This window comes from Siphateles boraxobius, unplaced genomic scaffold (genome assembly GCF_051911475.1).
Source record: "Siphateles boraxobius isolate OS27281-9 unplaced genomic scaffold, OSU_SipBor_1 65, whole genome shotgun sequence".
NCBI lineage: Eukaryota > Metazoa > Chordata > Actinopteri > Cypriniformes > Leuciscidae > Siphateles > Siphateles boraxobius.
In genome coordinates this window covers 12,554,037-12,579,782 of record NW_027509192.1, presented here as the reverse complement: position 1 = coordinate 12,579,782, position 25,746 = coordinate 12,554,037, and the positions used below count along the sequence as shown (strand labels likewise).

At 36.2% G+C, this 25,746-nt stretch overlaps 1 protein-coding gene across 3 annotated transcripts in view; it reads left to right on the top strand.

The window, feature by feature from the left end:
- Positions 1–17,110, top strand: part of dapk2b (death-associated protein kinase 2b) — a 35,972-nt gene extending 18,862 nt beyond the window's left edge. The window contains exons 4-13 of one of the 3 annotated variants that reach the window (XR_013196672.1): positions 2,250–2,388; positions 6,133–6,262; positions 6,426–6,474; positions 6,581–6,607; positions 7,349–7,501; positions 9,536–9,581; positions 12,902–12,991; positions 14,008–14,079; positions 14,300–15,558; positions 15,642–17,110. Coding sequence is in view for 2 of the 3 variants with exons in the window: in XM_077211069.1 (XP_077067184.1) it covers positions 2,250–2,388; positions 6,133–6,262; positions 6,426–6,474; positions 6,581–6,607; positions 7,349–7,501; positions 9,536–9,581; positions 10,371–11,015 (1,189 nt within the window). In the remaining variant the exon portion in view is untranslated. Of the gene's footprint in view, positions 1–2,249; positions 2,389–6,132; positions 6,263–6,425; positions 6,475–6,580; positions 6,608–7,348; positions 7,502–9,535; positions 9,582–10,370; positions 11,591–12,901; positions 12,992–14,007; positions 14,080–14,299 lie in introns of those variants that run through there. The other 2 variants (XM_077211070.1, XM_077211069.1) reach the window with 2 other exon arrangements.
- Positions 17,111–25,746: the final 8,636 nt, after the last annotated feature.

Genomic DNA, 25,746 nt, shown 5'->3' with positions numbered 1-25,746 from the left:
CCATATATTATGTATTTCTATTGGATTTTCATCAGTGCATCAGTTTGGCTTATATGTTTGGCTAATATTTTTTACTTTTTTGTCTAATATTACCCATGACCCATTGCGCTATGGAAGAAGAGGAGTTTAAACTACCATGCTACCCATTTTTAAATGTATGAACCTTAAATTTAAGTTATAAAGGATTTAAATATTACGGTTATAAAATATATTCACACAATCGTAGTTAATGTATAACTTGTATATTATATATTAGTTAATGCATAAGATATGTATTTTATAAATTAAATAATAGTGCATTTATGTAATATCATATATATATATATATATATATATAGATGGTAACTTGCATACATAGTCGAACCAAAATGTATTCAGACACCTTCAACATTTCTCACATTATCACAGTTTATTAGCTATAGTTTAGAAAATGGAAATAAAATAGGACAAGAACTCAAATCAAATCAGAGTTATCAAATTAGTTGATATTTCACTGGTTTTGGCCATCCTTCTGATAGACTGTCTCACAAATGAATTAGGTTGAATAGCTGTCAGCTGTTAAATTTAAGTACACAATTAGATAATATCAATTTAGGTCAACAAATTACCAAGCAATGCTTAATTTCGTTCAGTCTGTGGTGTAAAAAGGTCGCATTAGCTATTAAAGAAAAAACACTTAAACAAAACATGGTCAGGTCAAAGTGTCTGAATAATTTTTAGTCCCAAATTTTTATACAATTTACCGGTAGTCCACTGTATGAAGACTTTTTGGGTATAATATGTCACAGTTTACTTTATTTTGCTCTCATCACTTACATAAATTAGCTATAGTGTTGTGCACCCACTAGTAAAAAAAAGATTAAAAATTACATCTGGTGGAATTTTTGGTTTGACTATATGCAAATAACTTATCATATCACTACTATATATATATATATATATATATACAGTATATTGGTAAAAGACTATGTCCCAAAACTGGCATACTGCTGTTTACATACTCAAATACAGTTTTGTTGACTGTTCCCTTACGCCATTTTAAAGAGAACTATTTGCCACACTATTATGTGTATTTGGTGTATCTCGTGGTCTGGAGGCCAGTGTGTTTGTCATTCTCTGAATGTAGGGGAAGCTATAGTAAATGTCAGAGCTCTAGAGTTTCTCGGAGGCCCGGCTCAGGTTTTCACTGCCTGGGATGTGTGCATGGGAGCGTGGAAGCTCAATTAGGACTAATTGTGGCCTGAATCCAATCTGAACGGTGGCTGAATGGACTGTCTGTGTCAGTCAGCTGCTCTGCATTTTAAGTAATGATCATCGTTCTGGGGGCAATGATCAGACCTTGTAGTGTACAAATTCAGCTGAGGCTGATTTACTACCATATTAAAATGTCTGTGAGTGTTTGGGAAAGAGATTTCTGCAGAGCTATGATAAAGTGGTTTGATGTTAGTGATAAAAAGGGCTGTGCTAAGCTGTTTAAGCTCTGCTGTGGTTAATTGTCACAGAGGAAGTTTACTAGTCTCATTTTATTGAGATGAACATCTCTGTATGTGTGATATAAACTGTACTTGGTGTGTCAAGTCAAGTTATCTTTATTTGTATAGCGCTTTTTACAATACAGATCGTTTCAAAGCAGATTTACACAGTGATAACAGGAAAATAATGCAACCGAGTTTGTTTCGGATGAACATCAGATCTAGAAGAAATAGCGTCATAGTCCAGCTTAAGTTAGTTCATAGATGGTTCATTTTTGCTGTAAAAAGGTTATTAATTTAGTTCATTTATATATAGCCGCTCTGGAGAAAACAGTGATGTCATAGCTTATGACGGTTAAGCACAGCCCCAGTTTACATATAATGGTGTCAATGCAGTCAGATCAATAATATTGTTGAATATTAAGTGTCCCCAACTAAGCAAGCCAAAAGCCAAAGCCGACAAAGTTCAGTTTATACTCAGTTAGGAGCGTATTTATGTTTAGACTTATACATTGCTTTAATGATAGTTGTAGGTTTGAGATTATTTTTCCCTCAACTAACATAATTAAACTAACATAATTACATTGAAATAGACAAATGATGTACAATTTTAGAAATGCAAAAATGCAACAGGAATGGATAGATGGATGGATGGATAGATAGTCAGCTTTTTATGTTTGCTGGACTTGTTTGAGGACGCATCTTTGAATGTCTGTCACTCAATTGGTTAGCATGATATATGGGTAACCCACTTATAACCACTCTTTTTTTTCTCAGTGTTTCAGGAGGTGAGCTCTTCGACTTCCTGGCTCAGAAGGAGTCACTGAGTGAAGAGGAAGCCACAGAATTCATCAAACAGATTCTCAACGGAGTTCAGTACCTGCACTCCAAGAAAATTTCACATTTTGACCTGAAGGTACAAAACAAGTTTTGTCCACGGCTGTCTCGGCGATCTTAAGTCGGTCGTATAGTTTGCTATAAATGGCTTGGTTGTGGAGGCGAGAAAAAGCTCTAATGGTTGCCAAGGCAACAGTATAGCTCTTCCTCAAGCAGAGGTGAATTGGCCTTTACTGAAGAACAATCGGGTCTGTTGCATGGCAACACCTGAAACTTTGCATGACAAAATAGCTATTCACTTCTCTAAGACCTGCTATTGTACTGTTTCTTGGGAATGCATACATGACCCCATTTCTGTCAACCATCTGGAAATTCCTTCCTTTCACCATTTTTGCTTATAAACTACTTCCTCTGCTAATGACAGCTCTAACTTATCACTGTGGCATACGCCGTCCCATCCATGGACTGAGAGCGTACGTGTGTTTGAACCCCATTCACATGTGTTCCTCGTCCAGCCTGGCCCAGATCCAGACATTCTAACACAGCAAGGTTATCAGCGGCACTTGATGAGACATGTCACCCACACTGTTCCCTGCGATAATCTCCATCCTGTTTTTCTAAATGCTGCGTCTCCACAGTCGCCAGCACACGCTTAAACTCTACAAGGGCAGACAGAGACGCTCAAAAGATATTACTTTGGCAAACTCCCTCTCTTGCTCCAGTCAACACATGCTAACTGCTATGCAAACAAAACATGCCATTCCGTGCAATGTTCACGAAAGAATTGCAATAAAAATAGCTAATTTAGCTAGTGGCAAAATTTAGTGATTTAGGAAGTAGCCAGTGACTAATTACAGTAGATCACTGGATATCACTTAGCTTAAAGGCGATGCGTAAAACCCAGCAGATGGGCTGAATGAAAATGCAGATTCACTCTCTGACACCTTTTAGCAAAGCAGAATATCCTGGTTACTCTGGGCCGCAAATGCTACGTAACTTTACGTTTCTGACACCCACTTGTCATTAGGGTGACCACTTGTCCCGCTTTGCATTGTACCGCACAGCATTTTCAACCCTTGTCCCGCAAGTCGCATATTGAGAAAATGTCCCGCAATTTCATCAGTCTGTTGGTTTTTAATTAACAAATTAAGAAAACGTGCATGCGTTCTTTTGCCTTTTTAAAGGGGTCATCGGATGCCCATTTTCCACAAGTTGGTATGATTCTTTAGGGTCTTCATGTAAAGTTTGTAAAAAACACTTCTTTTCACAGCGACCCGTTTCGGTGCATGTCTCTTTAAATGATAATGAGCAACTTTGTGAACTCAAGATGTCTCAAGATGACATCATATTGCTCAGAAAATCCAAATGGCTTGATTCACAGCTTGAGTGTTTAGGCTTTTTGAGGATTGAAAAAAAGGATTGAATGGATTTTTTTCATCGTTTGGTAGTTGTGTCCACACACTGCAAAGACATATTTATATGCAAACACCATATAAAAGAATTTGAATTTTGCATCCGATGACCCCTTTAAGAAAGCATTTTATTTATTATTTTGGGGGCGTAGTTTTTCACCTATATTTAACAGCGCTTCGTCAGAAGTACAAATACAACAGACGTTTTTTAAATCCTATCCAATGGTTGAAAAGAAAGGTGTAAACATGGTCACTAGGTTGTGACAACTGTCAATCAAAATGTGGAGCGGTGATTATTTCCATGTGTTCTCTGTCAGAAAACAAATGGATAATTCGGTAAATTTAAATTTTTAAAGGTGGCATAATGGCAACAAAAAAGAGAAATGTTGAAATTAAATGACATGTTATGTTACATTGTGATGTAATGGTGTTTTCTGGAAGGGACTAAAGAACATTGTATTTTTATCAGCTGAAAGGCAGAATACACATGTTTATATTAAGTTAGATCGACATTATATAAGTGTCAGGTTATGTTTTAGTGTTGGTAACATGTCCCACATTGCCCCACACAAACTTAGTAAACATCCCACATTTGGTTTGTTTGATGGTGGTCACCCTACTTGTCATGGAAGTCAAAGTGTATTTGCATGCTTTCAAACAGCCATTCAGATTTTGTATTCGCTATGGTGTTTCAATTAGCATAACTCAGTTTCTTGTTCAAAACAACACATGCTAACTGCTATGTAAACAAAACCTATAGTGTGATGCACACAAAAGAATTGTTCATAAAGATAGCTCTTTTAGCTAACAGCTAAATTCAGTGACTTTGGAAGTTACAAACTTACTAATTAGGTCACTGGATATTAGCTTATCTCAGCTTAGCATAACTACCAAATTCTTCCATTTAAAAAGAAATTAGCTTAGCAGAAATTCTTTTCTTGTTCAAAACAACATGCTTACTGTTCTTTTGACAAATACATCATGCCATGCTCACGCCTAATGAAAGAGTACAGGGTCTGGAATCTTCCTCTGTTATTCACTCTTGCTTAGTAAAATAGTTTAGTGACACCAAGTCATGCTCTGGACATGTTTTCTAGTAGTGTAGAAAATTAGAGATTAAAACACCTCTCCGTAAAAAAATCAAGCATGTTCATGTTGATCTGAACAGATGCATTAACAGCGTTCATTAGTATTTAAATTTTTATCGCACTGAATTTTTCATTGAATATTCATCTTTATGAACAGTCCTTTGGGAGTCAAAGACTCTCACTCAAAGATATTAGCTTTGCATAACTCTCTCGCTTACACCAATGAACATATGCTAACTGCTGACAAAACGAACCATGCACACAAAAGAATTGTTCTGTGAAAATGTTATTTTAGCTAACTGCTAAATTCAGATAATTAGGAAGTAGCCAGAGACTGATTAGGTCACTGTATATTTAGCTTAGCATAACTCCCAAAGAATCCCAATCAAAAATATATTAGCTTGGCATGACTTCCGTTCTCGCTCAAAACAACACATTCTAACTGGTATGTGTACATAAGTCTTGTGCCATGCTCACGGAATAATTATTCATAAAAATAGCTATTTTAGCTAGCAGCCAAATTCAAAGATTTAAGAAGTAGCCAGTGACTAATTGACTTTCTTTTTACATTGACAAGGAAGCAAATATCTCTACTTGTACATCCTAAACATGGCCAATTCCTGAGGGAACATAGTGTATGTCCTCCTCCGCACTTGAAGTCAGCTGGATACATCTTTTCACCTCCTGGGTGCGTAGAGGCATTAATAAGGGAACATAACATGTGTTGAGTCCCACGCAACGTCCCTCAGAATTACATGAAACATTCAGCCACTTCATCAGCACGCAAACTGCTGAGGTGGAGGTCTCGCTGATTAGCCGAAAACACACATGACAAATACCATTTATGGACTTGAAAATGGAAAGCTTGTGTATCTCCACTGTTGTTTTCATAGTCATGAATGATACAAAAACATGGTGCACTAAGCTAGCCTGTATTTTTTGCCAGGCTTAGAAAGGTTATAATGATATACAGTAGATCATTAGTTTATAAAGATTAGGCTATAATGTGCTTTGTGAACTCAAGATGTTCCAGTTTCACTGTTTTCAATTAATTTTCACTATTTAGAACTGATCACCAAATGTTTTGACTTGATTTTAAAATTGAGATATTTTTTTCCCTTTACTTCTTTATAAAGAAGTATTGATCATGTAAAATTATAATATAGTAGAACAAACTGAATAATGAATGACAGGTTCAGCATTGGACGGTCAGACAGTGACACCCATAATGTCAATGAAAACATAGCTGTCAATGGATTGACGTTTTTGACTTAGTTTGGATGACTGTTTATGGTTTTAATGGCTAATTTAATTGTTTTTAAGCCTGAGAACATCATGCTGCTGGATAACAACATCCAACTGCCGCGGATCAAGCTTATCGACTTCGGTTTGGCGCATAGGATCAAAGACGGAGTAGAGTTCAAAAACATTTTTGGGACTCCAGAATTTGTTGGTAAGTTCAAAAGTTCAAGATGTAAAATGCAAAGTGAGTGAGTCATTGTCTTGGATGACACTGATGGATCAGATGCTTCTGAAATTCTCTACCATCTTTGGACATCTTACATTGTTGTTTTGAATCAAATGTAGCTAATACCTCTAACCTGGTTTATTTTCAGCTCCAGAGATAGTCAACTATGAGCAGCTGGGATTAGAGGCCGACATGTGGTGAGAACTTTTTAGCAGATCACGCTTTGTACTTTACAAACAGCAAGCGTCAAAGCTCGGCTATGGCTTAACCATGTGCTCTCTTCCGTCCCTCTGTTTCCTCCAGGACCATCGGAGTCATCACATACATCCTGTGAGTATGAATGGAAGAATGACATCTAGACATTCCACAGAATGATAGACAGATTCCATGGAGTTCCATACACATGGAATTAACAGGTCACATGCTGAACCAATTGATGAGTGATGGTATTGATGAGCTACACCAATGAATAACGAATGAGAGGTTCTCATAATGGGCCTTTCACATATCAAACAGTAACACCCTTAATTTTACACCCATGCCCATGTGAATTGTGATTTGGATTAATATCTGTACACACACCGTATACCAGTTTATACTCAGTATTACAGAATTTTTGTTTAGATTAACAAATCCGAAAATAATGTTATAGAATTTAATTATTTTTTGTATTATAAATTTAGATCATGTTAAATTTTTATATAGGAGAACAAACAATATCCAATTATATTTTAAAACATCATTTTTTCCTGTGATGGCAAAGTTGTATTCACAGTTCACAAGCTCATATATTCACAAACTCATAGAATTAACATTTCACAAGCTCATATTGATTGTGAATGATAGAGGTAAACAAATATCTATATACTAGAAAAGTAAATAATGAATGATGTGTTGAGCCTTGGGCCATCAGACAGCGACACCCAAACTGTTCCACCCATCACCACCATTGTGAACATAAGTACAGCACTTAACAGCTGTCTGATGCGTAAACTCCTGCATGTTTTTGGATTTAACAGGAATTTTCGAATGTGCTTGTACATAGGTCAAGCATTTGTCTTTCTTTTTCAGATTAAGCGGGGCTTCGCCATTCTTGGGCGACTCCAAACAGGAAACTCTTGCAAACATATCAGCTGTTAACTTCGAATTTGATGAGGAGTTCTTCGGCAACACAAGTGAACTGGCCAAAAGCTTCATCAAAGAGCTGCTGGTGAAAGATACAAGGTGACAGTTCAAATCACGATTCAGCCATAAAGAGAAACAACAGTAAAGGCTTCAGTGTGACTTTGTTTTTTTTTAGGGAGAATTGTTTTTTCTTTTCTTTTTTTAGAAAGGCTGTCAATTACATTTTTTGTGATTAAATCTAATATTTTTGTAGTTAAGTTTGTCTTTGAATATATTTATGCAAACAGTTTTTTTACTAGTCTCACAAGTACAAAAAAAATCTATAAAATATGTATTAACATTCTAATTTTGACAGCTTAATTGTCATAAATAGCGTAAGTTTGAGCTTGTAATTTTCATTACTGTCAGGTTAATGTTAAATGATGCCTCATACCAGATCTGTATTATATTCTATGGTGGCATCCTACAGATCTAGTGTTTTCTACGGCTAAGTAGACTTACTATGAGTCAAAGTGAAGTTTCTACCTTCTTTTTGAGCCGTATGGACTCACTTAATTTTTTACAGTCACTTTCCAGCCCTACAGATAATTTAGGCCATACACTGGATCTTGTTTTGTCTCGTGGTTTCTCTGTACATATCTGTGAAGTATTTGATGCTGGCATTTATGATCATGTTTGAGCCTGTTATTTCATATGACCAGCCTATCCTTTCTCAGCCTGTATAACTTTTGTGCCTTTCATGTTACTACTGCTCTCAAATTCTTATTCCAAGTTCCTTTCAAATTCTAATGTCACTGAACAACTGGTTGAAACTTTCAACTCCACTTGAAATGACTTGAGTGTGTTGCAGTCCAGACCCTAGGGGGCCTCATACTTAAAAGGGAGGACCTTCTCTGTAAATATCGGGTCATTTACTTCAACCTCTGCGCCTATCCATTGTGGTGTTCCACAGGGATCTATTCTTGACCCTCTTTTGTTTTCCGTCTACATGCTTTCTTTAGGCTCAATATTTCAGTAACATAAATTATCATTGTTACGCTGACAACCTCCAACTATATCTTCCAATCAAACCAGGAAATTACTTTTCATTAGATCATCTCTTCACATGCCTCAATGAAGTCAAGACCTGGATGACAAATAACTCACTGCAACTGAATGAAAACAAAACCGAAGTGCTTTTACTAGGTCCTACTGCTACCAACAACTCAACTACTGTTCCTTAAGTAACAACCTACACAATCATGCAAAAAATCTTGGAGTCTATTTTGATCCTCTTATCCAATTTGACAAGCATGTAGTTGTAAAGAGTGCTTATTTCAACTCAGAACTGTATCAAAAGTGAAACACTTTCTTTCTAGTAAAGACCTTGAATTTGAATTTGAATTGTGATTCATGCACCAATTTCCTCTCGATTGGATTACTGTAACTCTGTACATTGACCTACCTCAATCTACACTGTCTCGGTTATTACAGAAGGTTCAAAATTCAGCAGCCAGATTGTTAACAGGAACCAAGAAAAGAGATCATATCTCCCCTGAGCTTGCCTCATTGGATTGGCTACCAATGAAATTTAGAGCCAACTTAAAGATCCTTCTTTTCACATACAAGGCACTGCACAATTCGGCTCCAGATTATATTTGTGATCTTATTATAGGCTATACACAGCCTCTAGGTCACTAAAATCTTGTGATCAGTTAGTTTTATTGGTCCCATGTTCTCGTTGTAAAACATAAGGTGATCGAGTTTTCTCTGTAGTTGCCCTTAAAGCTCTGGAACAGTCTACCTTTGAACACCAGGGCCTCTCCATTACTGGATGCTTTTTAAATCCAGTTTAAAGACTTATTTTTATTCTCTAGCGTTCGAGTGATGCTGTGTACAGTATGTATTTTAAACAGCGAGTGTTCTATGTTATGCATGTATGTATGTATGCATTTTGATTGATTTTGATACTTGATTTTTATCTCCATTTCTGTCTTTTTTCTACTCCTTAAATTCTGATTTATTTTTATTGTATTGTAAAGCACTTTGGATCTACTACGGTTGTGTTAAACTTGATTTGACTTGAATTCTTTTCTTTTTTCTCTCTTTAAGTTGTTTTTTTGCGTTCACCTTCAGTTTTCTTTGTCTTTGCAGAAAGAGGCTTAAGATACAAGACGCACTCAACCACCCCTGGATTAAGGTAACAACTTGGATTATGTCTGAAAAATGCACAATTGAAAGCATATTTATCTACGCTTGTGCGGCTTATTGTGTTTCTTACTGGCATTATCATATGCGAGTGTTGAACATTGCTCTGCTGTTTAGAGTGAACTGACCGGGGTTGTACGCACATCATTAACAACGATACATATGACAAACTTACTGTAAATGTGCTACATCACATATGCCATGCCCTACATTGTGCAACTGAAGTGAAAGTTCATCCAATAATGAACATTCTGTCATCATTTACTCACACTCATGCCGTTCCAAACAAGTTTGGCTCACCTTCTTTTGTGTTTGAATTCAAAAGAAGATATTTTGAAAAATGTCTCAATCTTTGTTTTGTCCATACAATAAAAGTTTATTTTGTCCATACATTAAAAGTCAGTGGGGTCCAATGTTTTTTTGGACCTAAAAAATCCTGTAAAAAATCTGGAACGACATGAGGGTGAGTAAATGATGGGAGAACTATTCAGGTATCCTGGTATTACCTTGTTGGCCAACTACTAGATGCACGTATGCATGCAAGTTTTCATTATGGAAGCAATCGCATGTCGATGAATTCTTCTAATCAATGATTGGACTGTAGATACGACTCAATCCAGTGTGTGCCATGCTGTTCTCCTCATCCTAACACCACCATCCCTTTGATCCAAGAATCCTTCTTCCTGCCTGGGTCTGCTGCGTGAGTTGAGTGCTTTGACTCCCTGGTGAAAAAGCGAAATAGTTTCTTACTCATTCTTCCTCCTAATTTCTCTATGCGAAGACCCACAAACGGCCGGAGGACAGCAGCGCCACCCTAGAGGCGCAAGAGAAAGTGGAATCACAGCAGCTGAAGACCAAACGCCTGAAAGAGTACACCATTCAATCCCACTACAGCATGCCTCCCAACAACACCTATGTCAACTTTGAGCGTTTCGCTAACGTTCTGGAGGACATCTCGTTGGTGGAAATGGGTCTCGAAAATGTGGCTCAGAAGCGTGAATCCCTTCAGGATGACATCGAGGTTCTTCTTTCCATCTACAGTGAGAAGGAAACTTGGTATAAAGAGGAAAGTGAGACCATCCGGCAGGAGATCTCGCAGGTGCGCTATGAGTTCCGCAAAGTGGAGGCGTTGAAGAAAGGCCTCCAGGAGGACTTGAGGACAACCGATGCCAACTTAGCCAGCATTGACAGACGCTACCTGACTAGAGAAGAGCACCTGAGCTCCCTCAGACAGGAGCTGAACGCAGAACTACGCTGGTTGCAGCAGGTTATGGGTTCACTAAACGGAGAGGCAGGGAACAAGGGCTTGGGTTTTAACTCAGCACTGAACAATGAGGAGAACAAGGCCCTGAAGGAGGTGTTGAGCAGGGCCCGTGGGGGTGAACTATGTCCTCGAGCACAACCCGACGTCTCCAAGTCTAGCTAAAAGAGATTAGACTGCAATTGTAATACACTGGGATTAGGAGAGTTGCAGGATGTGTAGTCAGTGGTGTAGATGGTGGAGTCGCAACCACTGTGAAAGAAATGTATAAGTTTGTCCCCAAATATTTTGGGCAATAGTAATATTTTAAAGATCTAATTTTGTCATGATTTATATGCCCTCATGTTGTTCAAAACCAGTATGACTTTCTTGGGTGGAACACAAAAGTGGATATTTTGAGAAATGTCTCTACGTTTTTTTTTTTGTCCATACAATGAAAGTCAATGGTTACCAAAATGCTTGGCTACCAACATTCTTCAAAATATATTTGTATGTATTCCACAAAAGAAAGAAAGTCATACAGATTTGAAATGATATTTTTGGGTGAACGACCTTTGTGACCTATTTATTATTCATGGCTAGGCTAATACGATTTATGTCTAAGGACCAGGGTGTAGCAACCTTTTATTATTCTGGATGGCATATATTATCCACTTTATGAAATTCCTGACCTGTCCTGCACTTTTTGAAATAATTCTATTTCAGGTGTTTAGTTTTTGTAAAAAAAAAAAAAAAGAAAAGTACTTAAGACCAAGCAAAAAAGGTTTGGCAGTGAAATGGATGAATGTGAAAGCATCAAGTTGCCAGTTCGTATAACGCATAGAATATTGTCACCTTATTATTATTCATGTGCCAGGCTTGGCAAGGTTTATATCAAAAGACTTAAACGAACAATTAAAGATCATTATCTCAACAAAACATTTGTTTGAGACACTTTTGAGACATTTTTTATATTTATTTTACTTTAGTACCTAAAAATTAGAGTTTTCATGCAAAACACTCAATTTTAAAGTCAGTTTTGCATAAATGTTGCTGTTTATTTGTAACTTCCTTGTTTGTAACTTCCTTGTTTGGTATACACTTGAGAATATATATATATATATATATATATATATATATATATATATATATATATAGTTATACACATGTTGGTACCCTACATCATTCAAGAGCATACTTTCGAATTTTTCAGTATTAAAGTTTTTTTTTTTTTTTTATGTATGGTCCAATACTGATCAAACATCCATAAAACAATTCTTTCCTTTTTTAAAGGCAAGAGCCAACAGTTGAGATGATATCAGCCTTTATGATTTCATTCCTTTTGTCATCTTTATGCATGGTTTGTTTCTTCTGTTGTTTACAGGGGCAATACATTTGATTTTGGACAAACAATGTACTTGCTTTGTTTTTCTCTCTCTTATAAGTAGTTTTAAGTTCTCCAATTTATTTATGCACCTATTTGAAGTACTTTTAGAAACGTTACATGCTCATTGCCAGTTTTAATTTTACATTTAAACTGACTTTTCTTTCTTGCACATGTAATTTATTGTATATTCCTGTTACTTTCTACTTTAATTTAATTCATGTTTGTAACATGTGATGTGCATTTATTTGTGAATGTCGGCACTTGGATGTTTTCTTCGGCATGTCATGACAGATGTCATTTCTTTCTACACTGAATAAAGCACTGGAATGATGATTAAATACCTCACACTGATCATTAGTCCTGCAGCTGGCCATGGTGCATTGTGGGATAGAGGGAGATGAAGTGTATTCAGTCCCTCAGGGGTGTGTATTTTTTGGAACTTGTGCAGTCATGTGCTATTGCTAAGGCATCACTTTTACCATTGCTCAAACTTGATTTGAACAAAGCCCTAAACCAAAATAGTGAACTTCTGTAACACTGTTTGTATTACAGACATGAGTGACACCCCAAATTAGCGAGAGGCAGCCTGACTTAAGTTGTTTCAGCTGGTAGTTGATAAAATAGGGAAATCCAAAGACTTACAGTTTATTGAACGGTAACGACAATGTGATTGTCTTTCCTTTAGCCCATAAACCCCCGACAAGCCCTGGTGCGACGACAATCTGTGGTGAACATTGAGAACTTCAGGAGACAATATGTTCGCAGGAGGTGGCAGGTAGGAGTTTTACATAGTTTTAGATCTGGAAATGGTGTTGTGTGTTTCCACTATACATCTTTAACAATACTTTTAAAAATATACAGTATAAATACTGTATGTCTCTGCACTTTCTGTTCAACCCTGTTGGGACATCTCATCACTGCTCAACCTTCAAATACAGTTGCAGCGTGCTTTTAAAAACCCTTCATGTTTTTCATGTGCTTAAAGGATAGTATACCACACGATTTATCGCATAGTAGAACTTCTCATTCTTAGCAACTTTGCCTCTAGGACCGCCAATGTCAATCAAATCGTTCGTTAAATATTGGAGATTATTTAGAACCCAACTTTCGCGAACTACTCCTAGGTTTGTGGCTTAACCTTGATAACTGTTAAAAAGCTTCAAAAACCATCTATTTCCTATGGTAAATTGCTGTAAATGGTCTTTTCCATCTATGATCGAGATGGTTACAGGCTTGCTAATTAAAACATAATACCTTTTTACGCTTGTGCTTAAAGGCCTTAAAGCACTTGAACCCCCGATAATTGCTGTTTGCAGCTATATTTTTTTTATGTTTTTGAAAAAAGTCTCTTCTGCTGACCAAAGCTGCATTTATTTGATTAAAAAAAATATAGTACAGACAGTAATATTGTGAAATATTTATTTTCAATTTAAAATATCTGTTTTCTATTTGAATAGATTTTCAAATGTAATTTATTCAAGTGATGGTAAAGCTGAATTTTCAGCATCATTATTTCAGTCTTCAGTGCCACAAGGACCTTACAGAAATCATTCTAAGCTGATTTGATACTCAAAAACAGTGTTGAAAACAGTTGTGCTGCTTAATATCTTTGTGAAATCTGTTTTCCAGGATTCGTTAAATTGAAAGTTTTAAAGAACAGCATTTTATTTGGATTAGAAATCTTTTGTTACATTATAAATGTCTTTACTGCACTACTTTACTGACCCCAAACTTTTGAACTATAGTGTTTAGTCTAAAAGTTAATTAAATTTTCTCCCTGTTCTCCAATAGCTTTCTTTCAGAATCGTGGCCCTCTGCAACCACTTGACACGCATGATGAAGAAAGGTCCCCCCAAACCACAGGTATTGCATGAGCCTGGCTCAATTATACTCTGTTAAACATTTCCAATAAAGATAATTGTCTGGTTCCAGTAGGTCCAGCAGTCTCCAGGTAATAATATGACCTGTTAAATCACAAGAGCGACCCTCTATTGTCTTAGATCCCAAGATCACATACTCTGTCTCGTTGGTATCTGTCGAATACCAATTTACAAATGCAAATGATCTTTCTCGGGGTTTACAGGACAAACCCAAGATGGGCTACGTAGGGCGCACGGTGGCCATGTTCGAAAGAGAGTGTGAGAGCGATCAAGAGGAAGAGGTGATGCTGAGGAAACCCCGAACCAGGAAGAGAAGTAGCACCTCCTGAAACTCCTTGCTGGTCCTGCGACCGACCACAATACAAGCGTCTCAGCCACACTCAGGTTTTGAGGTGAACCAGCAGCGCGTGTGCCTTTTCCAAATGCACACCGGTTGGATTGTTTTTAGAAAGGGTTTGTATTTGGTTTGTTTGACTTAATAGAGATTTGTCACCACATCTATAAACATGATGCAACAAGAGCAGTTGTGGCAAATATAGTATGTTCATGTTTTGAAGCCGTGTATAAATGTATTAATGTACATAATGGGATAGGGAAGACTTTACTGGATGTATTACAAGTTTGTATGTAAAGTTTACTTGTACATGTCAAAATACATATTAGAGATGTTTAACGTCACACATGCCACTTTGACTTGAGACTTGACTGTCTTAATTTGTGCCACAACATTTTTGCATTCCTTTATTGAACATCATTTCAATGGTGCATGATTGATATAGCCAACTTCATTTAAACTTGTATGAAATTTGTTGATGTTATGTGTCATTTTTATCATTTTACTGTGCAGATAGTTGTCTCAAGGTGTGGTCACATTTACCGTTATTCTGCAGATTTCTGTGGGAAATTGCGGAAATTTAAATCCCATATTTGTGAAAAAATCTCCCCACACAGATTTCACTGTGGGTTCAAGTTGGTCACACGAATTTCCCATGATAAGTGTGGGCTGTGCTTCATATTAGCTACACTATTGACAATGGATAGTTGTCGATGTCAAATGGACTGGGTTTGAAGTCCAGTTTAAAACAGTGTATTACTTAATGCTCAATACTCAATTAGCTATTAAGTGTCTTAAATTTAGGTCAATTATCAAGCCTGGGTCGACAATGACTTGAAAAGCTCTTAAGACAATAATGATGTTTCAGATGCCATTTTGATTTCAAAAACGTATGTTTATTGAAATCAAGGTTGATTTTTTTGTTGCATGGGAAAGTCTATCCCTCTGTCAGGGAAAGACAATTAGGAATCGGCAATGCTGTTGGATTGTGAAATGAAACCATGTATGTACTGTATCATTAGCTAGGTTTCCATCCACCTATTCTTATACGCATTTTGGGATACTGCATTAAAAAATGACAAGATGCGCATTAATTCTAAAAAGACTTATGCACTCAATTCCCAGACAGCATCATAGTGTTGGCCCAGATCCGGGCCACATCTGGTACATGTGAATTCCATGCATACCAGATATGGGCCGGATCTGGGCAGACACTATATTGCTGTCTGGGTTAAAGCGGAAACGTTTTTATATCAATGAGAAGACATGCACATAAACTATGATGGAAACACACAAATCCTTCAATGCGCAACAAAAAACTCATGTGACTTTGCCTCAACAGTGGATGTGATTGGATAACTGGACTAACCAATGGACCATTTTCATTGCACAGCATTTCAAATGTTGGTTTACCTATTCTGAAATGCCTGAGCCAAAGTCTGTCATTAAAATGGCTTGGTTTAATTCCCTCCCAGTAACATCTCACATGATTGATTTACCAAACACCAGGCATCCGAACACAAGATAACATGACAGCGTTTATTGTGTTTCATGTACACGCTCTGAGACACAAGTCATTTATGATGGAGGAAAAAAGAGCCACAGTTGCTTCCCTGATTGCAGCAACTTCTAGCTCTGACCTTTTATTACAGATATTTTGCGCCAATTTCCCAGGAAGTGACGATTTTGTTTTCTTGAGCACATGTGGTGGAAATCGTGCTTTTTTCGCAAATGTTTTATGCGATATTCCAATTTTGCGCAGAAGTGTGGATGGAAAACTTTCCACAACTTTGGATGGAAACATGGCCAATGAGAAATTTTAGGACTGCACCACCTGTTGGTCAGATGTTATCAAAATTATAAAAATTAGATATATTCATATATTTTGAACCTAAAATTGTGGTTACGCCATTGTCTGGCTCTTTGGCTCCAGTATTCCCTTGACCCTACATAGGACAAGGGTTTTGGAAAATGGATGGGTTTACTTTTTAATAGTACAGTAACTAGATTAAAGTTACACATATGTAAATGATTGTATCACAGTGCCTTGAGGCTGAATGTGATTGTAGGACTGAAAGTGTGTCATAGGCTGCACGCACTGCCCTGTGCTCTACATACAACACCATCAGGAAGAGGTTGTAGTATCTTATTGTTCCCAGGAATGTGCTCTATACAATGGACTTATAAATCTCAATGTAATTTTCTAAGTGGGCTCAAAAGTTCCAATTTATTTCTTTAAAAAAATTTAAGAAATACAGTTGTGCATTCTGCAAGAGTATTAAACCTTAATTGATTTTAAACCATTTTGCAGTGCGTATTTATACATTACATACCTGTTCAAATCTTTTTGTTTACGTGTATACATGACTATGTTCAGTGCATATTAATGTAAGCCTGTATCGCATAATTTCCTGTGCATCTTTCATATGATTGGTGGTGTTAGGGGACTAAACAGTATTGTTTACCAGTATAAATGCCAGATTTTCCTCTAAGTGGAAAATATTCGTAAAATGTGCCTCAAAAAATATCTCCCTTATATCCATTTATTTTATACTCTTGATATGACTCTGTATTTGTGTTGTTCACAACCAATGTGAAATGAAAAAAAGTTTACTAAGAATAAAAAATGCCCCTTTTGTACAAATAGGAGAAGTAATAAATGATTAATATATTTATTGAAGTGCTTGTTTGTTTATTTTCGATTCACTAGTAAGATCAGGAAATTGAAATTAAGAAGAATTTCATTAAATCTTCATGAGGTGCATCATGGGATGCTTACTGACACGAGTTCACGGCTGCTTTTACTATCTGCTCATCCTCCAAAACAATTTTAAAATGAATAGATAAATAAATAAGATTAAAAATTGTATTATTAACTAATCTTATAAGTTATTATTAGTAATAGTAGTTAATAATGTTATATAGTAAATTGATCAATGAATAGCTTTTTAGTAATGAATAGTATATAATAACAATACTTAAAATAATTAAAGTAATAATTGTAGATAGTAGTAAATATATTAATCATTTATGATATTATTATATAATTAATAATAATAACTACTACTAACAATAATAATGATTATAATAATAGCTAAGATATGGAATGTTTGATTCATAAATTGTACATTTTGAAGAATAATAATTGTATAATTTAATAGTTAGTAATTAAATGAATAACCTGATGCTCATATAATATATTATAATTAATAATGATAACTAATAATAATATCTTAAATATTAAATGCTTGATTCATAAATTGCAAATGTCTGAATAATAACAATAATAATAAAAAGAATTGCATTTCTGTACAGAAATTCATATTGGAACCATTTATGTTTGTTTACCCAGTTTCAAACATTTCAGCCTTTATATTAAGATTTTTAAGGTCATGTAACACATAAATTCAAAGTCAGTACAGAGTGAACTGACTGCTTTGGGCTTGTGTTATTCTGTAATCAAACTTTTGAGTCACAATCAGTCTGTTAGTGAGAAATTTTGCCCTCTCGCCCAGGCATTCAGGCAGTTTCACAACAGCAGTGTTGTTTGGGATCAATTTAGCTGAACGCAGTTGTGGTGAAAACTGAACTAAATAAACTTCCATTAGAGAAGTAGGCCTGGGGCAATTTGAAAAGTATCAGGTGGATACTTTAGTGTGTGTGTGTGTGTGTGTGTGTGTGTGTGTGTGTGTGTGTGTGTGTGTGTGTGTGTGTTTCTTTTAATTTCACTAATTTCTTTATAACAAAGAGCTGAATTTGACCAAGTGTGCCAAAGTTTTATCCATTCCAGACCATTGCCCTACATATTCCAGTAATCTTTCTTTATCCCATCCAATCTGTACTGGTAATGTATTATTATGTACAGCCAATGTGTTATTCAATGAGATTAGAGTTGTCATAATGTCATTAATGGGGACCTGTTATGCAAAATTCACTTTTACGTGGTGTGTGAACTTAAATGTGTGTCGAGGGTGTGTGTACACAACCACCCTATAATGATAAAAATTCACCCACTCCTCTTTTTTAATCCCTATAAATCATAAGCAGTGTCTCAGAACAAGAAATTTGCAGATTGTAGCTTTTGTAACGTCACAAATGTGTAGGCCCCGCCCACGATTGCTGACGAATTCTGCCTTATTAGCATAAACCCCGCCCTGAGTGAGCTGTACACAGTCCGCCATGTTTATCTCCTCGACAGAGCATTTAACAGCAGCATTCAAGTTAGAAATTTATTCTTATTAAAGCTACTGTGCTCACTTATTAAAGCCGTGGGCAATTTTCTGTTTTTCTTTTATTGTTTGATTCATAATAACAGCATATTACAGCATATATTACTACTGTCACATTAAAAAATAATACACTAATACATGTGATTTCTTTACTTGCTGCTGTTTACGGTGTTTATGTGAACTTAGTGTGTTTTTGACATAACCTTGTGTATATTTGACAGTTTAAGCGCAATAAGACGTGAAAGAGAACTAATACTCACATGATGCTCTGTCTGACATCCAGCTTTCTGTGCGCATGCTTTGGGTGCATGTGCTCAGAAAACCATGTATCCCAAGGTTAGACTGATATGGCTTTAAAATGCATGCAGTTAATAAACTTTCATGATGATGAAGAACTGCAGTGTCACATGAGCGTGACCGCGATAGAGATGATAATCAAAACCAAACAGATGTTTTAGTTTTTGGCAGAGTATCAGTATCCAAGGCAGGAGCTGTAAAGGCTCCGCCCTCTTCTGGAAAGCAAGGCGGGGAGCAGCAGCTCATTTGCATTTAAAGATACATGCATGAAAACAGAATGTTTTTCCTTCCACTCAAAAATGAGAATTTACAACATGGTATAATAAATGATCTGTGGGGTATTTTGAGCTGAAACTTCCTTCTGGGGACAACTGAGGCTTATATTACGTATTGTTAAAAAAAAGGGGCATAATCGATCCCCTTTAACATCAACAATGTCTCACATTATTGGGTTGGTGTCTTTTGTTTAATTCAGTCGAATGATTGGGTTCTTCATTTAAGAATTGGCACACATACACATACTTTTTCCACAAAAGTCTTTCTTCGACAAATATGCGCATAACTGCTGAAATCTGTTACTTTTCCCACGAACTTCAAGCTGCTTTTTGGCTTTCAACTTAGATTGTTGAATTATGCAAGAAATCAGAAACTCTGATGATAGCTTAATGCTTCACACATAGCTTATCTTATCTGCTGCTTCCAATGTATTTTTAACCATCATAGCATCATTTAAGCAACTATTAACCGACCTCAGATCAGTTTTTGCAGGTGTCAGTGTAACTGATATGTCTGCTTAAAACAGAAGATGAATTGCAGTTGCTGGAATGTAGCTGTAAGCTTAAACCGTGGGTGGATCACGAAGATTTGCTTGTGTGGAATTGTTAACATAGCCTATCTTTCTTTTTCTTTTTTGCCCCAGGCTCTACATATCTTTAGCAAAAGAATAGTCCCAAACCTATGTGAGTTATTATTTACAGAAGCACTTGTAGGTCTACATATTTTCATCAGTCATTTGGGCTACCTCTGACCTTAAATAACTCAAAGTCTCAAACATGCAAAATGAGCCTTTGAATTTCGACAAAATAAGCTATATTGTAAAAAAAACTATTTAAAAAATCCCATATTCAAGCACAGTCAAATTTAGCAATGAATATGATTGATTAACTAGGGTATATGAAAATGATTCTGTAAATATTTTTTATATAGCCTAGCTCTGGATGAACGTGTCAGTTGTTAGGCTATAGGAAATTCATGACATGACGTAAATCACGATCATCATTGGCTACCCAAACATCGGCACGCACCAGAAGTTATGATAATTGAAATGACAGTGCCACCTACTGGTTACACATTGTATCTCCCATTAGTCCATATGAACTGATGCTGAGTGGGGGTGAAAAACTGAATAAGTTCATGTATATAGCCTAAATTATAAATATTATTATTGTTGTTGTTGTTGTTTTTGTTGTTGTTAAATATATCCTATTGTCCTTGTGTGCAATCTTCCAGTTCTTGCTTCTTCTTTTTTTTTACCAAATAGTTTTTTTTGTCTTGACCCATATCAATTGCTGAACACTCAGTGCAATGTGGGCTATACTTATTATGACTATTATATTTATTATAACTATCTGAAAATCTACCATTCATTGCCATGAATCTATAGCCTGGTTAAAACCAGACTAATGACAGCGTGCCAGACAGGGTTTTCCCAGGCTAATGAATCTATTCATTTTGACACAGAATGTTTGATATTCAGCTCCATCTATTGGATGTCCCCGTCAAACAGAAAATATTGTGCGTTTGACAAAAGTATTTTATTTTTTATATATATAAAACACATAGCATATATGCTTATTTATCGGTTTTCTTTTTAATATATAGTTTAATATATAATTATATTATCAGAAGGACAGCCAGTGTTATAATGTGTCATAATTGTATGACAAACAAGAAATCATATTAAATGCTAGGCTACATTTGTGCTAAAAACATTCTAAGACAAAGTTGAAGATCACAAGATGATAACACAGGCTGTATTTGCTCAGAGTCATTTTAGAAAAAAAATAATTTCGTTCTTCGGGGGAAAAAATCCCTTTGCCAGAAGATGATCATCACTGAAATCCTTACAAATGTCTCCCTCTGTTGGCCGAAAAGTGGACGTGCTTGATTAAAGTACTGAGAGGTTTCCCGCCGTTATCAAAATTCAGCGCGAACTTTGCAGGTCACGACTCGCGGGTACCAGCACGGCAGTATTAGGCCTACTACACAGGTAATTTAATATTGGCACATTAACAGCACAAAAACAACCATGTCCATTTAGCTTTTTTCCCTTCAACGAGTGTTGCCCACAGGAAAACAAATGCAAGGAGTTTAATAAGATTTCACAGATGCCTCACAATTTCTCCTTATCCAAAACCAAGTATTTAGCCCAGACAATATTATTACTTTGATTATTTTATGATGTACTTCTAGAAAGTTGACATTTTAAACGATAGAGTGCCTGACAGGTGATTTTCATTTCAAGCCAGACAACTAAATAAGATGGAATAGAGGGTTTATATAAAACTGTGGGGAGCAGCTCGTGTAGGCCTATACGGGATCTCTGGGAAACCCGTGTGTGATCCAGATCTTATTGGGCTGCACTGCAAACTCTTACCATCTGGACGTGGGCAGCATGCTAGAAAACAAATGTTACATTTGGATTGCATGGAAATCCCACTGATGTAGGCTACTGAACAGACAGTTCCGGCTAATGCTAAATGACCCAGTTTCACGATTGTTAGTAATTAGCGATTTCAATTAAATAGTCCATTGTATGATATGCCATAAGGTAACCAGAATTCTAAAAACAGGCCATATTTTGTTTGCCTTGAAGACTATGTGATTGTGATTTCCCCCTCAAATTCTTGTTGACTGATTATAAATGATTGGAAAATCAAGTGTAAAGTGTGGTGGTAATTGTCTAAGTGTATTGTTAAAGGCAAAGAATTTTCACCAAAAATTAATAATAATAAATAAAATGAAAAAGTACGACCTCAATAACCAACTAATTGGTAGTTTTACGATTACATGACTGGCCCATTCCTTTTACATAATGAAATAACGGGTTGACATCTTCATCTAAATTTGACTCATTAGATTGAAATTGATATCAGAATTGGATTTGTAGATGGCTGAGTGCTGCTGAATTATATGAAGACAAGGACCTGCTCATCAATAATCATGCATGACATCCTTTGGCTCTCTGGCTCTCTCTGCCTCTCTCTCTCTCTCTCTCTCTCTCTCTCTCTCTCTCTCTCTCTCTCTCTCTCTCTCTCTCTCTCTCTCTCTCTCTCTCTCTCTCTCTTTCTCTCTCGCTCTCTACCCCTCTCTCTCTCTCTCTCTCTCTCTCTCTCTCTCTCTCTCTCCCTCTCTATCTCTCTTTGTGTGATCATTAGGTTGGTTTCTGGTCAGACGACGACACTGAGGAGATGAGTTTCTGGAGGGCCCTCTCCATTATTCATTCAGGTCTCGTATACCCTATTCTTAGAGTAGATGCTTAATGGACATGTCCACTCAGGTCGCTCTGTTGCCTACCTGTTAATGTGTAACATATGGGGTAAATGTTACTCTTTGTGACAAGTCTGGGATCAGTTTTGTTTGCCTTATACATGTCATAGAGGGATTTTGATTAGCCAATAAATAAATAAATTAGCCCCAAAACATAGCTACAGCCTAAAACAGCAAAGCCAGTTTTATTGATAAGCAATCTCTGGACATTTGTCTGGAAGGTCAGTCTCAGGAACTGCTGTCTTCCTTTCCTACACTGCAAAAAATGTTTTTCTCACACAGTATTTTATTCTTGTTTCCAGTCCAAATATCTACAAATTCTTAAACCAAGATGCATTTACTAGATGAGTAAAATGCCATAAGATATTAGGTCTTGTTTTCTTGGGAACAAGACATTTTTCTTGTCTCTTAAAACATGGGGTAAGAAAATGGGGTAAGAAAAATGATCTTAGTTCAAATGGAAACAACTCTTAATTTAAGAATTTTTAGATATTTGGACTGCAAATGAGACAAAAATACTAAGTAAGAAAATATTTTTGCAGTGTAATCGCATTACATTAAATTACTGATCCAATTGGAAAGGCGATTCATTGGTTTCTCAATAGAATTGATTCAGGGTTCTTGCTCTGGCAGAAATGGGGCGGAAAGCATATCTAGGGCATTAGATCTCTGGGGGACCATTATGCCTTTTGCCTTTTTCTGGGTTAAAGGCATGACTGAAAATCTTGGGCCAGAGTGCTGAAGACACCAAAACACGCCCTATAAAGTGGATAATGTTTGCTTCCAATAGTGCACTCTCGTTCTGTAATGATACACACTGAGATGATGAAGATGAACCCAATTGCAGAAGTTTATTGCAGTGCAGAGGCAGAGATGTGGTAAGTAGAACAGGGTAAGTATACAGGACAGGTAAGGGACTGGCCAATCACAGGCTTTGAAAATAAACATGATAACAGAATATGGAGCATTCACGGAATGTGCTGGAGGTACATGCGAGGAGTAATGCATACAATTCCTTTTCCACTTCATAACAAAGCTTCTTTCCTTCATCAGGACAAAATCCCTGGGATGCGTTTGAGATCAATTTGCAGATCATTACAAAACCAAAGATTCAGGTAAGCAGCTCAATATATAACCAAATCACATACTGTATATGAGATGTATTAGTTGTGCTAATTTTCCCTGTTTTTAAAGTTAACCTTTAAAAACACAAATGTAATAACACTATTAAATGTAATCTTTAAGACATGTCATTAATAACGTCCATTTTTTCATTCTGTATATTATAATGTTGTGATGCCTGAATTCACTTGTAGCATTTACAATGATTTATATAAAGATTTGATTGTTTTATTTTGAATGTATTTAGACAAAATAGTATTGAATTTAGTATTGACTGTTTATCAATAATCTACTATAATATGGAAGCAATGATTGCACAGACAGCAACATAGTGTTGGTCCAGATCCGGGCCACATCTGGTACATGTGGATTCCACGCACACCAGATGTGGGCCGGATCTGGGCCGACACTATGTTGCTGTCTGGGTGACTTGACAGTATCAGCCAGAAATGTAATATTAGTGTATCCCGAAATATATTATTTAATGGCAGCTATATGTTTCTGTGACTTGTTTAGCAGTGATGGCATAACTATAAGTAACCCATTTATAATCAAATCTGTTGGGAAACAATAGCACAAACACACACAGTTGTTGTTTTTTTCCAACCAGACTTTCAGACACGCAGCTTAAGTCCAATCAGGATATTCCCACAAGGAAGAAAGAGCTAAATTGGTATAAATAACTATGAGTCAGCCTTCTCGACCCAGTCCTGTCCTCACTGATGCTTCTTTGGGAGATGATTTTGTGTCTTTGAGCTCTTTCTAAAGACCTGAGACGACCCACACGATGTCTATGGGAAGGATTTGTTTGTTGTGTGCTCTGTTAATTGGTCTCTGGTGACATTTGGTTCTTTGAACACATTAAATGTGCATAAAAAAGAACCTTGACTTTATAATTAAAAATCTAAATCTTAAAAGTCATAAAAAATACTTCAAAATGAACTTTTATCTATTTATTTACCCGGATTCTAAATTTAATTTGAAAAGATACAAATCTCAAACATTAAAAAATTATTCAAGTCAAATTATTTTCAAAGGAGGATTTGAGCCATTTAAAATTAGACTGCATTTGATAGACCTTCTGTCTGTAAAGAGATATTTTCCCCTTTTGAAACTCTTGTGCCAATATTTTCATTTTCTTTGCACTTCAGTGGATTCTTCTTTGGATCAGAGCCCATTATAAACACACTGACATACAGGTTATTTACTGTTAAACGCATTTTTACAATCTCTGTTGATAATGCAAAAACAATGATGCCATTAGTATGTTGATTTCCCCCAAAGTGTAAATACTGTGAATCTGTGGCACTCAAACACCACTCTTTTTGTTTTAATATCCCAATTGTGTGAGTTTGGGGCAGAGATAACTGTTTGTTCAACCAATGACAGATGGGAACACATGCAACCAGCTCTTCTAACTTTATAATAGGCTAAGTCTAAACTTCTGTCCACATATTATAAATGTATACCAGTTAAACTACAATCAAAATGCAACACTGAAAAAATGTGGTTTTCTGCCAGAATATTAACCTTTAAGTTTACGGACATTTCCTTTAACCCTTAAACAAAACGCAATATAAAGCCTCAAAGACCTGTGAAAAATCTATATGGAAAATCAAGCCCTTTTTTAAATGTTAAATCTAAAAGTCTGCCTTGTAACTCTGTAAGTAAATACATAATCACATTGATTTTCTTCTTTCATTAGGGCTTAAAAGAATGCCAGGTATACTGTGCACATGAAAAGAAATAGGGAGCAAAATGTTCTGATGGCGAGGTGTGATCATTACAATGGCAGTGGTTATTTTTGTAATCTGATGGTTCAGTTATTTAGGGCCCCTCTGTGACAAATGAGATCATTAATTCTGGTGGAGATGAATTACCTATTGAATTACTTAACAAGTTAATGAGCAATTTTCTAAGTGCGTGGGCATGATGCATCTCGCCCCACCGATATGAAGACAAATAGACATTATTACGTGAAGAAAGGCAGACGTTCAGAAAGAACAAAGTGGTTCACTGGGTATTTTCTTTTATAAAAATGACATTCAAAGCATGCTTTAGTATAATTGGAACTGAATTACAACACACTTCAGTTTCAATTACAGGGTCACTTAAACTG